General features: G+C 46.4%; 1 protein-coding gene across 1 annotated transcript in view; it reads left to right on the top strand.

Moving 5' to 3' along the window:
- The window catches only part of ATR (ATR serine/threonine kinase), a 174,492-nt gene that overhangs the window by 126,351 nt on the left and 35,415 nt on the right, over positions 1-12,726 (top strand). Inside the window, exon 38 of the mRNA XM_030216335.1 lies at positions 2,868-3,100. Within this exon, the coding sequence (XP_030072195.1) occupies positions 2,868-3,100 (233 nt within the window). The remainder of the gene's footprint in view (positions 1-2,867; positions 3,101-12,726) is intronic.

Raw genomic sequence — 12,726 nt, 5'->3', positions numbered from 1 at the left:
TTTTTTACATTTCAAATCACTGACATTTGTTAAAAGACTGGTGGATTTCTTAAGTATACCTTTTTAAAGAATTGTTTTAACTGTTTAGCAAGTTAAATAATCTAGTAGAATCTGCTTTTTAAAATCATGAACTTTTATATGTGATGTGTCAGATTTTTTTTAGCTGAGATAGTAATTGTAAATTAGTATGGCATTTTTAGAATTGGCAGTGATGTATGTGTGAGAAGGAATCAGAGAGTTTTTAATATATTTACTAAAACATTTTAGATATCAATTTGTAATTATAATTTATGTATATGTTGGCTTATTTTTGTAGATTTTGGACCCTTGACACAGGCAGGTTGCAAAAACACGGCCGTGTCAGGCCATGTTTTGAATAAACTGGATTTTTTGTTGTTTAAATATCTCTTGGCTATGTGTTTGTTTGAGTTTGATATACTGCTTTAGCTAATTAGTACTACTACTACTACTATTTAGCATTTCTATAGCGCTACAAGGCATACGCAGCGCTGCACAAACATAGAAGAAAGACAGTCCCTGCTCAAAGAGCTTACAATCTAATAGACAAAAAATAAATAAAGTAAGCAAATCAAATCAATTAATGTGAACGGGAAGGAAGAGAGGAGGGTAGGTGGAGGCGAGTGGGTTGTTCCAGGCATAGGGTGAGGCGAGGCAGGCGAGGCGAGGCAGAATGGGTGGAGCCTGGAGTTGGCAGTGGTGGAGAAGGGTACTGAGAGGAGGGATTTGTCCTGTGAACGGAGGTTTTGGGTGGGAACATAAGGGGAGATGAGGGTAGAGAGGTAGTGAGGGGCAGCAGACTGAGTACATTTGTAGGTAAGAAGGAGAAGCTTGAACTGAATGCGGTATCGGATTGGAAGCCAGTGAAGTGACCTGAGAAGAGGGGTGATATGAGTATATCGGTTCTGGCGGAATATAAGATGTGCAGCAGAGTTCTGAACAGATTGAAGGGGGGATAGATGGCTAAGTGGGAGTCCGGTGAGGAGTAAGTTGCAGTAGTCAAGGCGAGAGGTAATGAGAGCATGGATGAGAGTTCGGGTGGTGTGTTCAGAGAGGAAAGGGCGAATTTTGCTGATGTTGAAGAGGAAGAAGCGACAGGTCTTGGCTATCTGCTAGATGTGTGCCGAGAAGGAGAGGGAGGAGTCGAAGATGACTCCGAGGTTGCGGGCAGATGAGATGGGGAGGATGAGGGTGTTATCAACTGAGATAGAAAGTGGAGGAAGAGGAGAAGTGTGTTTTGGTGGAAAGATGATGAGCTCAGTCTTGGACATGTTCAGTTTCAGGTGGCGGTTGGACATCCATGTAGCAATGTCGGTTAAGCAGGCCGATACCTTTGCCTGGGTCTCCACGGTGATGTCTGGTGTGGAGAGATACAGCTGGGTGTCGTCCGCATAGAGATGATACTGGAAGCCATGAGATGAGATGAGGGAGCCCAGGGAAGAGGTGTAGATTGAGAAGAGAAGGGGTCCAAGGACAGATCCCTGGGGAACACCAACAGATAGCGGGATGGGGGTGGAGGAAGATCCATGAGAGTGAACTCTGAAGGTGCGGTGGGAGAGATAGGAGGAGAACCAGGAGAGGACAGAGCCCTGGAACCCGAATAAGGACAGTGTGGCAAGGAGTAAATCATGATTGACAGTGTCAAAAAACGGTGGATAGATCGAGGAGGATGAGGATGGAGTAGTGGCCTCTGGATTTGGCAAGGAACAGGTCATTACAGACTTTAGAGAGTGCTGTTTCTGTCGAGTGTAGAGGGCAAAAACCGGATTGAAGTGGATCGAGGATGGCATGAGAGGAGAGAAAATTAAGGCAGCGGCTGTGAACGGCACGCTCAAGTATTTTGGAGAGGAAGCGTAGGAGGGAGATGGGGCGGTAGTTGGAGGGACAGGTAGGGTCAAGTGATGGTTTTTTGAGGAGCGGTGTGACTACGGCATACTTGAAGTTGTCAGGGACAGTTGCAGTGGAGAGAGAGAGGTTGAGGATATGACAGATGGAGGGGGTGACAGTATGAGAGATGGTGTTAAGTAAGTTGGTGGGGATGGGATCAGAGGAACAGGTGGTACTTTTCGAGGAGGAAAGAAGGAAAGAATCATGTTCTATGATTCCCCATGTTTCCTCTGTGGTCAAAACCTCTTTCCATGCCCATAAGATGATCATATCCCTTAGTCCTCTACTGAACAATAATGCTATTAAGACATTAGCCTTGCCCTAAACCACCTTCATTATTGCCACTCTGTGCTTGTCAATATACCCTTCTAACTTGAACAGATTCCAACTTGTATAGTAGGACAAAGTGGTTCACAAAAGTAAAACAAATCATAAAAGTGAGAAAGGGAGCACCATAAAACCATAGGAAAGAACCTTTCAAATCACAGGATCGAGAGATGGAGGATAGGTCCCAGGAATTTGATCAGTGCCAAAACAAAGTCTACTGTTGAAGCTAAAAGCTAGTTCAAATAGGAATGTTTTTAGTCAGATTTTAAAGTTTTAAACAATGACTCGGAGCGGAGGCCTGGGGTAGAGAATTCCAAAGAAAAGATGCTGAGTGATGTGTGGATTCCCATCGAACACCAGGTTCACTAGTACTTTTAATATCTTGTCAATGAGCAACAAAAGACCTGGATGGAGCATGTAAACACTATGCAGGCCCCTTTCCATCTGAATTAAAGAGGCATGGACACTGAAGCCCCATTGTAAATTACTAAATCAAATATTTCTCCTCAGCCAACTTTGTCTAAGATCATTATACCACAGGAAAGGTCCTGCTTATTTTTGAGTGAATTGGGTTCACAGTAGACTGGACTCCACCTTGTTAAGGTAATCTAAATGTACTCTTTGCTATTTTCCAGCTGGCCGTGCTGACCGTCTGCAGATGAAAACTGATTTGATGAAAATAAACAAGACAATCACTGATCATACTAATCATTTGGCTCCCTATCAGTTTCTAACTGCCTTTTCTCAGCTGATCTCCCGAATCTGTCATTCCCATGATGATGTATTTGTTGTGTTAATGGAGATCATTGCTAAAGTGTTTCTGGCATATCCTCAGCAGGCAATGTGGATGATGACAGCTGTGTCTAAGGTAGTTTGATTATCTAACCTGTATTGTTTGTGAAAGCAGTACAATAAATGTGAGGGATCTGTTCTAGAGGAGTAGATATGTAATTAAAGTGCTAATCTATGTTTAGATAGATTAAAATTACTTATTATCCACTAGACCTGTCCAGAACCAATGGGTTATGCCTATCAACAACCAGATGAAGACTGAGAATGATGAATTATGAGCTCTGCCATCTATGTGACACAGTGCAGTCCCAGCTCATCAGTGTTTCTTTATCTCTAGCAGATGGTGTCAGATGTATTGTGAAGCAGAGTTCTAGACTGGTGTGGGGCCACTCCTGGGCTCAATTGGAAGCATAGGTGCACTGTTGAACTTCTCAGGATAGGAGGAAATCTAAAGTTTAGCTTGAGGAGTTGCACTCTTGGGCATACCTAGAAGAGTCCACATTCCTCCCCTTTTGTCTTTGCTCTGTGGACCTGAAATCCCTCCCCCCCACAATGTTCTCCAAAACAGACCCCCCCCCCCCCCCCCAAATAAAGGAGGGCCAAGAGGATAATTCTCAGAAGTCTAGAGGTCTGTGGAAGAATTGCTTCGTATGCACTCTATCAAGGGGAGGGGGGGTGAGAGGGAGAAGGAGCACTGCTAATCATAAGGCCTAAGTAGGTCGGTAGGGAGAACTTTATGTGCCAGCCCAACATCACAGTCTGCTTCTAACATGCTGATGATAACATTCTGAGGGAGCATTGCAACGGTAGGAAATGTGTAACAGGGCTTCATTTTAGCTGGAGGGGCAGAGGGGGAATGGAAGCTCCATCAGTGTGCCAAGTATTGCTCCTACTGCAGTGGCCACTTAGGCAGTTTGGTTGGCTTCTGCTGCAATGGAATGTGAAGACCACAGAGGTGCAGTCAGAGGCAATAAAGAGGCTACTGGCTTCAGATTTTTCAGTCACTTGTTCTCTCTCATAGTGCCACATGGAGCCTGCTGATCATGGGAACAATGGCCATTTTAGAAACTGCTTCTTCAGTCACTGAGATCATTCCCCACCTCCACCCCAAAATCTGGGGAGCTGGGAGAAAGCACATTAATAGAGACTTTGTCTCTTGCAGGTCCTGGGCTGTGGGATTCCTTTTCCTGACTGAGTATTTCTTGTTCCTTCAGAAGGCATATTTTCTAAGGCAGACTGATGTCGCACTAGATCCAGGCTGAGAATTTCTGAGGCAAAGGATGACTGGGAGACAATGGTTTCAGCACCAGAATAAGCCTGTTGAAGTTCTGCCTCTGTTGTAAGCAAGGGGGCTTCTGTGGTGGATCCCTTAAGTCTGGCTTTTTCGACTATTACGTAGCTGTTAGAGGCTCTGAGCATTTCTATTTCTAGTACAAGAAACATTCCACAGGAACCTATCCTAAAAAGTATCCAGAAGCCCACTAACGCTTTTCCTTTCCACCAGTCAGTTCAAGTTCTCAGAAGTGAAATGTACTTCTGAGACTAATCTCTGAGTCAGTAGGGCCGTGAGTAAGCTCTACCCTTTGAATCTGGAAGGAAAGCAAAAGCTGAAGGAAGCAAAGTTGACTACCTTGGTAATGGCAATGATAAAGACAACTACCACCTCAGTAGAGGGTGGCACAGCTTTGAAGGTTATGCAGGATCACATGCTGGAAACCTTGTTGAAACCGGCTTTGGATGTTTCTGCCCTAAGGCTGCAAGTTTCTGTCTGTAGTGCTTATGTCTATAGGACATGTTTATGGTAATTGAAGCAGTTTAGAGACACACTGAGACCCTGAGGATGTGACTGATCTGGAGGCAACTCTGGCTTATGTGGCAGCTGTCTTATATGATCTTATTTGGACCTCCACCCGGAGCATGACAGTCTCAGTGTTGCCTAGATTAGATTCAGGAATAGTCATAACAAACAGCTTCTAAGACTGGCCTATCAGGCTTCCCGTTAGAGTGAAGCTATTTGGTAAAGAAGACTTGTAAAAATTAGTAAAGGATCTGGGAGAGGCTAAACCTTACATGTCTTTGGAGGATAAGCCCAAAGTTTCCTCTCAGTTCTACTTGGAAAGAGCTAGGTTCAGGGAGGCATGGTGATACCGACCAGGCAAATCAGGTTCCTCTCCAATGCTCTGTTTTGGTCTCGTTCAACTTCCTTTTATGCAAATAAAAACAGGCGTTGGCTGGAGCATTCCCTGTTCATCAGAAAGAATAAGTGGTCAACTGATTTTTTTTTCACACAGTGGACCCAAATAATGTCCGATCAGTGTGTGCTGGATGTAGTGAGGCAAGATTACAAGTTGGAATTTTCCCACCATCTTGCTCACTTTTGTGCTATCGCCATGTCGCACACCAGACAAGAGGGCAATGGTTCTGGTCACTTGAGAAAGGTTGCTAAGTTTGTGAGCAGTGGTACTCATTCCAAAGGCAGAGTGGGGTACAGCCATGTAATCCATTTATTTCATTGTCCCAAAAAAGGAATACCGTTTTCGTTCTATTGTCGATTTTAAGGGCATAAAATGAGCCCTGCGAATCTAACACTTTCAGGTGGAGATTTTGCAGTCTGTGATTGCAGCAGTGCGAAAGGGGGAATTTCTGACTAGCTTAGATCTCAAAGAGATAAATCTCTTATATTCCAATCTGGAAGCCTCACCAAAAGTTTTTTTGGTTTGCAGTGTTGGGGAACCTCGATCATTTTCAGGTCCTTCCACTTGAGGTAGTCATGGTTCCTCAGACTTTTCAAAGATGATGGTGGTGGTTGCAGCAATACTGTGCAGAGGCATCTTGGTGTACTCGTATCTGGAAGATTGACTTATAAAAGCCAAAGTGGAAAGCAGACAAGCCGCTTCTCAAGTGGTTCAGTTATTGCGGTCCCTTAGGTGGGTGGAGAACTTCAAGAAAAGCAAACTGATCGCTTCTCAGTGTATCAAATGCCTAGGAATGCAGACTGATGCCAAGAAAGAGAAAGTTATTCTACCCAGACAGCCAGCTTTGAAGATCCAGGCTTAGATTTGAGGCCCGTTAGTGAAGAGAGCCCTGAGAGCATAAGATGACTTGCAAATTCTGGATTTAATGACGGTGACAATCAGCTGGTCCTTTGAGCTCGGGTGCACATGTGGCCACTTCAGGAATATCTCTTGAGCTAGTGGTCTCCACAGTCTCAGAATTATGAACGTTGCCTTCCGTGGATGGTGGTGGTTCGGATCAGCCTGAACTAGTGGCTGAATTGTGGAATCTAGAAAAGGGCTCAGATTTGGAGGACCCCCCCCCCCCCCCAAAATGAATCATGGTTATGATGGATACTGGTGTTTGAGTTGGGGCACTTATTGCCAGGGTCAAGGAGCTCAGGGCAAGTAGTCAAGGGCTGAGGTAGCCTGGTTCATCAACTGCTGGGAAATAAGAGCGATCAGGAAAGTTCTGCAAGCCTTAGGCCCTCTTCTCCAGGGTGGTTGATTTTTTTTCTAGCATGGAATCTAAATCTGGTGCTTCAAGATTTGGGGCATTCACCTTTTGAGCTATTGAAGGCGGTGACCTGAAAGGGTCGTACATTTTTTCCTAAAGCCTGTTTGGTGAGAAGATTTATTGGAGCTGCAGGTGCTGTTCTGTTGGGAGCCATTCTTGCATTTTACAGAAGCTGGCGTTTTCATCTAAATGGTTCTTTCGTTTTTGCAAAATGTAGTTTCAGCTTTTCATATAGAGGAGTGTGGTAGCCGTGTTAGTCCACTCTTAAGGTTACCAATAGAAATCAAACAAAATAAAACATGGAAAAGAAAATAAGATGATACCTTTTTTATTGGACATAACTTAATACATTTCTTGATTAGCTTTCGAAGGTTGCCCTTCTTCGTCAGATCGGAAATGTCAGATTTCCGATCTGACGAAGAAGGGCAACCTTCGAAAGCTAATCAAGAAATGTATTACGTTATGTCCAATAACAAAGGTGGTATCTTATTTTCTTTTCCATGTTTTATTTTGTTTGATTTCTATTGGTAGCTTTTCATGTAAATTAGGTCTTGTTGTTGCCTTTGTTTAAGAGAGAAAAAGTTCTGTCTTCTCCGTCTAATGAATGTTCAGCGAGTCCTTGTGCATTACTTGAATGGAACTAATGATTTCAGAAGTACTACTACTACTACTTGACATTTCTAAAGCGCTACTAGGGTTACGCAGCGCTGTACAATTTAACATAGAAGGACAGACCCTGCTCAAAGGAGCTTACAATCTAAAGGACAAATGTACAATCAGTCAAATAGGGGCAGTCTAGATTTCCTGAAAGGTATAAAGGTTAGGTGCCGAAAGCAACATTGAAGAGGTGGGTTTTGAGCAAGGATTTGAAGATGGGTAGGGAGGGGGCTTGGCGTAAGGGCTTAGGAAGTTTATTCCAAGCATAGGGTGAGGCGAGGCAGAATGAGCGGAGCCTGGAGTTGGCGGTGGTGGAGAAGGGTACTGAGAGGAGGGATTTGTCCTGTGGGCGGAGGTTACGGGCGGGAACGTAAGGGGAAATGAGGGTAGAGAGGTAATGAGGGGCTGCAGACTGAGTGCATTTGTAGGTAAGAAGGAGAAGCTTGAACTGTATGCGGTATCTGATTGGAAGCCAGTGAAGTGACCTGAGAAGAGGGGTGATATGAGTATATCAGTTCAGGCGGAATATAAGACATGCAGCAGAGTTCTGAACAGATTGAAGGGGGGATAGATGGCTAAGTGGGAGGCTAGTAAGGAGTAGGTTGCAGTAGTCAAGGCGAGAGGTAATGAGAGCGTGGACGAGAGTACGGGTGGTGTGTTCAGAGAGGAAAGGGCAAATTTTGCTGATGTTAAAGAGGAAGAAGCGACAGGTCTTGGCTATCTGCTGGATATGCGCAGAGAAGGAGAGGGAGGAGTCGAAGATGACTCCGAGGTTGCGGGCAGATGAAACGGGGAGGATGAGGGTGCCATCAACTGAGATAGAGAGTGGAGGAAGAGGAGAAGTGGATTTTGGTGGAAAGACAATAAGCTCGGTCTTGGACATGTTCAGTTTCAGGTGGCGGTTGGACATCCATGCAGCAATGTCGGATAAGCAGGCCGATACCTTGGCCTGGGTCTCTGCGGTGATGTCTGGTGTGGAGAGATATAGCTGGGTGTCATCAGCATAAAGATGATACTGGAAACCGTGAGATGAGATCAGTGAGCCCAGGGAAGAGGTGTAGATTGAAAAAAGAAGGGGTCCAAGAACAGATCCCTGGGGAACTCCAACAGAGAGCAGGGATGGGGGTGGAGGAAGATCCATGAGAGTGTACTCTGAAGGTGCGGTGGAAGAGATAGGAGGAGAACCAGGAGAGGACAGAACCCTGGAACCCAAATGAGGACAGTGTGGCAAGAAGTAAATCATGATTGACAGTATCAAAAGCAGTGGATAGATCAAGGAGGATGAGGATGGAGTAGTGGCCTCTGGATTTGGCAAGGAACAGGTCATTACAGACTTTAGAGAGTGCCGTTTCTGTCGAGTGTAGAGGGCGAAAACCGATTGAAGCGGATCGAGGATGGCATGAGAGGAGAGAAAATCAAGGCAGCGGCTGTGAACAGCACGCTCAACTATTTTGGAGAGGAAGGGTAGGAGGGAGATGGGGCGGTAGTTGGAGGGACTGGTAGGGTCAAGTGATGTTTTTTTTGAGGAGAGGTGTGACTACGGCGTGCTTGACGGTGTCAGGGACAGTTGCAGTGGAGAGAGAGAGGTTGAGGATATGAGAGATGGTGTTAAGTAAGTTGGTGGGGATGGGATCAGAGGAACAAGTGGTGCATTTCGAGGAGGAAAGAAGGCGGGCGGTTTCCTCCTCAGTGATATCAGGAAAGGAGGAGAAAGAGGCCTGGGTTGGTTGGTTGAGGGAGAGGGTTGAAGGGTAAAGAGGAAGAGGTGCCTTGGTAGTGAACTCAAGGTTGATCATTTGCACCTTGTCGCGGAAGTAGTCAGCCAGTGATTGAGGTGAGAGTGAGGGGGGGTGGGAGCGGAGGGCACTTTGAGGAGGGAGTTAAGGGTGGCGAAGAGACGACGAGGGTTGGCGCTGAGAGAATTGGTCAATTGGGTGTAATAGTCCTGTTTGGCAAGGAATAGGGAGGACTGGAAGGAGGATAGCATGAATTTGTAATGAAGGAAATCTGAATGGGTACGAGATTTCCTCCACAGGCGTTCAGCAGATCGGGCGCAGGAGCGAAGGTAACGAATGCAAGAGGTCAGCCAGGGCTGAGGATTAGTACGTCTTGTGGGATGGGAGATGGATGGTGCAAGGGTGTCCAGAGCAGAGGTGAGAGTGGCATTGTAAGCAGAGACAGCCTTGTCGACAGACTCGGAGGACATGATGGAAGGGAGGAGATTAGAAATAATGGAGGATAAGGTGGGAGGGTCGACAGCCTGGAGATTCCTGGAAGTAGTGGTTAGTGTTGGGCGGGACTGCGGGGGAGGGTGATGAAGTGTGAAGGTGATCAGGTGATGGTCAGAGGGAGGAAGAGCTGAGGCGCAGAAATTGGAGGGTGAGCAGGTAGAGGAGAGGACGAGGTCAAGACAATGGCTGTCTCGGTGAGTAGGGGTGGTGGAGCATAGCTGAAGGTTGAAGGAGGATGCTAGAGTGAGGAACTGAGAAGCGTGAGGATCGGATTGGTCATCAATGTGTATGTTAAAGTCTCCGAGAATGAGGGATGGGGATGAGGGCTCAAGAAAAACGGAGAGCCAGGCATCGAAGTCGGTAAGGAAGGAAGATAGGGACTTATCAGGGGGGTGGTAAATGACTGCAACTCTGAGTGGCAGCGGGTAGAATAGACGGATGGCGTAAACTTCAAAGGATGAGAAGCAGTGAGACTGCGGTAGGAGGAGAGGTTGAAAACTGCAGGAGGGCGAAAGTAGTAACCCAACGCCGCCACCACGGCCAACTGGGCGGGGAGAATGGGAGAAGAGAGAGCCTCCATGGCATAGGGCCGCGACTGAGGCAGAGTCATCAGGGGTGAGCCAGGTTTAAGTTAGGGCGAGGAGTTGGAGAGAATGGGAGATGAAGAGGTCATGGGTAAAGGAGAGTTTGTTGCAGAATGTCAAATAGGTTGTTCTTTTTGATGGCACAAAGAAAGGGGAAGCAGTCTTGAATGCTGACATTGCCTGCTGGATTGAGCAGACAGTCTTGTTGCCTATATTCTCAAAGGTTTGATTCTGCCTAAAGTCCTTAAAGTGTACTCAGGCAGAGGGTTAGCAGTGTGTCCTGCAGATATTTATAAAGCTGCAACATAGTCCTCCTTGCATATATTTTCAAATCACAGTTGGCTGGATGTTTTGACAAGAGAAGGATTAGGCTTTGGTGCAAGAGCAGGGGCTTCAGAGTTCTGCTGACTTGAGTGGTGCATTTGTACATCCCTTTGGTTCTGGACTGGTATGGTGGAGGATAAGGAAGGAGAAATTTTTGTTCTTTAGTCCTACCAGACCATCCTAGAGTCTCACCTTAGGATGCTGTCTAATTCTGGTTTCAGAGAAGAGTTATTGTTTGAGGAACCTGAAGGACAGGTTTGTAATTATGTTTATTTGGAACACTGGGTTCCCCTATCTGGAAATTGGGGGCATTTTCTATATTTTTGCTTTGATGTAGAAATATTGGTGAGTAGGGGCTGCATGATGTGTTATATAGGGCAGAGCTCACAAGTTGTCATTCTCTTTCTCCATTTGCTGGTTGACAGGCATAACCCATTGTTTTGGACTGTTCTGGTAGGGCTCAAGAGAAAAAATGTTAGCAGGTAAGACCAAATTTCTCCTTTTTTAATGCCATTATCAAGCATGCAGTGTCTTAAAAAGTTCCTGCCTGTTCTAAACAGTGTTTACAGTGTTTAGTGCAGGGCTTCCCAAACTGTGGGTTGTGACCCCAAATGGCATCATGAAACCTGCATTTGGGATCCACGACCTGCGCAGGCCCTCTATAGAGATGTAATCAGCCCACATCTCTGGGAGGTCATGCACTTTCTTTGGCTGCACAAATGAGTTACTGCTGAAGAAAGTTTGATGAGCGCTGGTTTAGTGTGCTTTATCTTGGATTTCAAGTACTGTAGTAATTATTGTAGTCTTTTTGAATGTAAACCAATCTTTATGGTAGCATGCAGTAAAGGATTTCTCCATTTTGGGCTTTTGTATAAAATGAGTGGCAGACTTCATGGATATGGTACAGTTTTAGATAGGGTTCTACAAATCTGATTATAAAGTCTCCAAGCAGCTGTACATTTCTTTTGCATAATCAAAACAGCATCCCCAACGTGTTTGAAAATGATGGATTGGAAAATTGGGATAGAGGAAATTGCCTTTATGATCATAGATGATTGACTGTCCATTTATTGGAGTGAGCTCTTACAGCCTGAGTTCTCAAGAGTGTTACTCATGCACTGATCTGCAAGGTGCTGTGGTCTTAGTTATTGGTTGCTAGGTCGGACCCATGGCCGTGTGACACATAAGTATTTCATGACATGACATGTAACGAGCAGAGGCTGGAGTCAGAGCTCTGCACTCTGGTGGCAAAAAAATGAGTGGCCAAAAAAAAATTCCACATCATCATGCTGATCAATCCATAGACTGGTGGGTTGTGTCCATCTACCAGCAGGTGGAGATAGAGAGCAATCCTTTTGCCTCCCTATATGTGGTCATGTGCTGCCGGAAACTCCTCAGTATGTTCTCTATCTCAGCAGGTGGTGGTCACACACAGCAGCAGCTCTGGCTAGGTCTCCAAGCCTAATTTTTAGGTTTTGTTGAGTACCTGGGGTTGAGGGCTCTTCTTGAGCAAGTGCAAACCTGGTGGTGCCAGGTCCCTCCTTTTCTCCCCCCTCCCGCTGGCTCCGTTGAAAAAAAAAAAAAAATTTTTAGACGTCCTTAAGGGCGTTTATTTCGACGTTTATTTAAACGTTTATTGCAGCTACTCACTGGGACACCAGTTCGTTACAGCTCGGAGCGAGAAGCAGGTAATCTTTACTTTTTTATAGCGGGCAGGGGGTTCCCCGATCGATCTCCATGTGGCCTATGGCGTCGGAGGGCGAGGGCGCGAAGAATCGCTCCCTGGACCGCGTGTGCGCTTCTAGCGGGGATGCAGGGGTCTTAAAGTCTGATTCGCCCTTGTTGGGTGTCAGTTTGGAGGCCGGTCAGTGTCCCGGTTCTTCCTCCGGCGCGGCGGTTTTTCCCCGCCATAAACGCCCATCCCCCGCTGCTTGCCTCCGCCATCTTGGCCGGCCACTCTGCTCGGACGGCTTCTTCTTGGACCGCCCTTGAGCTGGGAGACGTTAATGCCATGGCCGCCCTTGATTTGGGCGACGGCAAAAAAGCGGCTAAAGTTAAGCGCCGTTCTTCCTGCGCGGCTCCTTCACGGAGTGTCGCGCCGGACGCCATCTTGGATGCGCAGCATGTTTCTCCCCCGCTCTTGCGAGCGCCGGTTGAGGGTGCGTCTAGGGCTGTGGCCCAGGCTGCTGACGTGCACAGTCTGGAGGGTTTCTCCCCCGAGTTTATTTTGCTGCTGCATCAGGCCTTCCTTATGTAAAACGCTGCCCCTGCTCCCTTGTCCGATAAAGGGGTTGAGGCCCCCGGAAGTAAACGCCCTCGGGTGGATTCCCAGGCCTTAGAGGACTTTGTCTCCTCTGATGTAGATGAGGGCAGCGTATCTGAGTTCTCCCAACGGT

Source organism: Microcaecilia unicolor, chromosome 10 (genome assembly GCF_901765095.1).
Source record: "Microcaecilia unicolor chromosome 10, aMicUni1.1, whole genome shotgun sequence".
Taxonomy (NCBI): Eukaryota; Metazoa; Chordata; class Amphibia; order Gymnophiona; family Siphonopidae; genus Microcaecilia; species Microcaecilia unicolor.
Note: the sequence above shows the minus strand (reverse complement) of the source record. Positions and strands in the feature narration are given on the sequence as shown.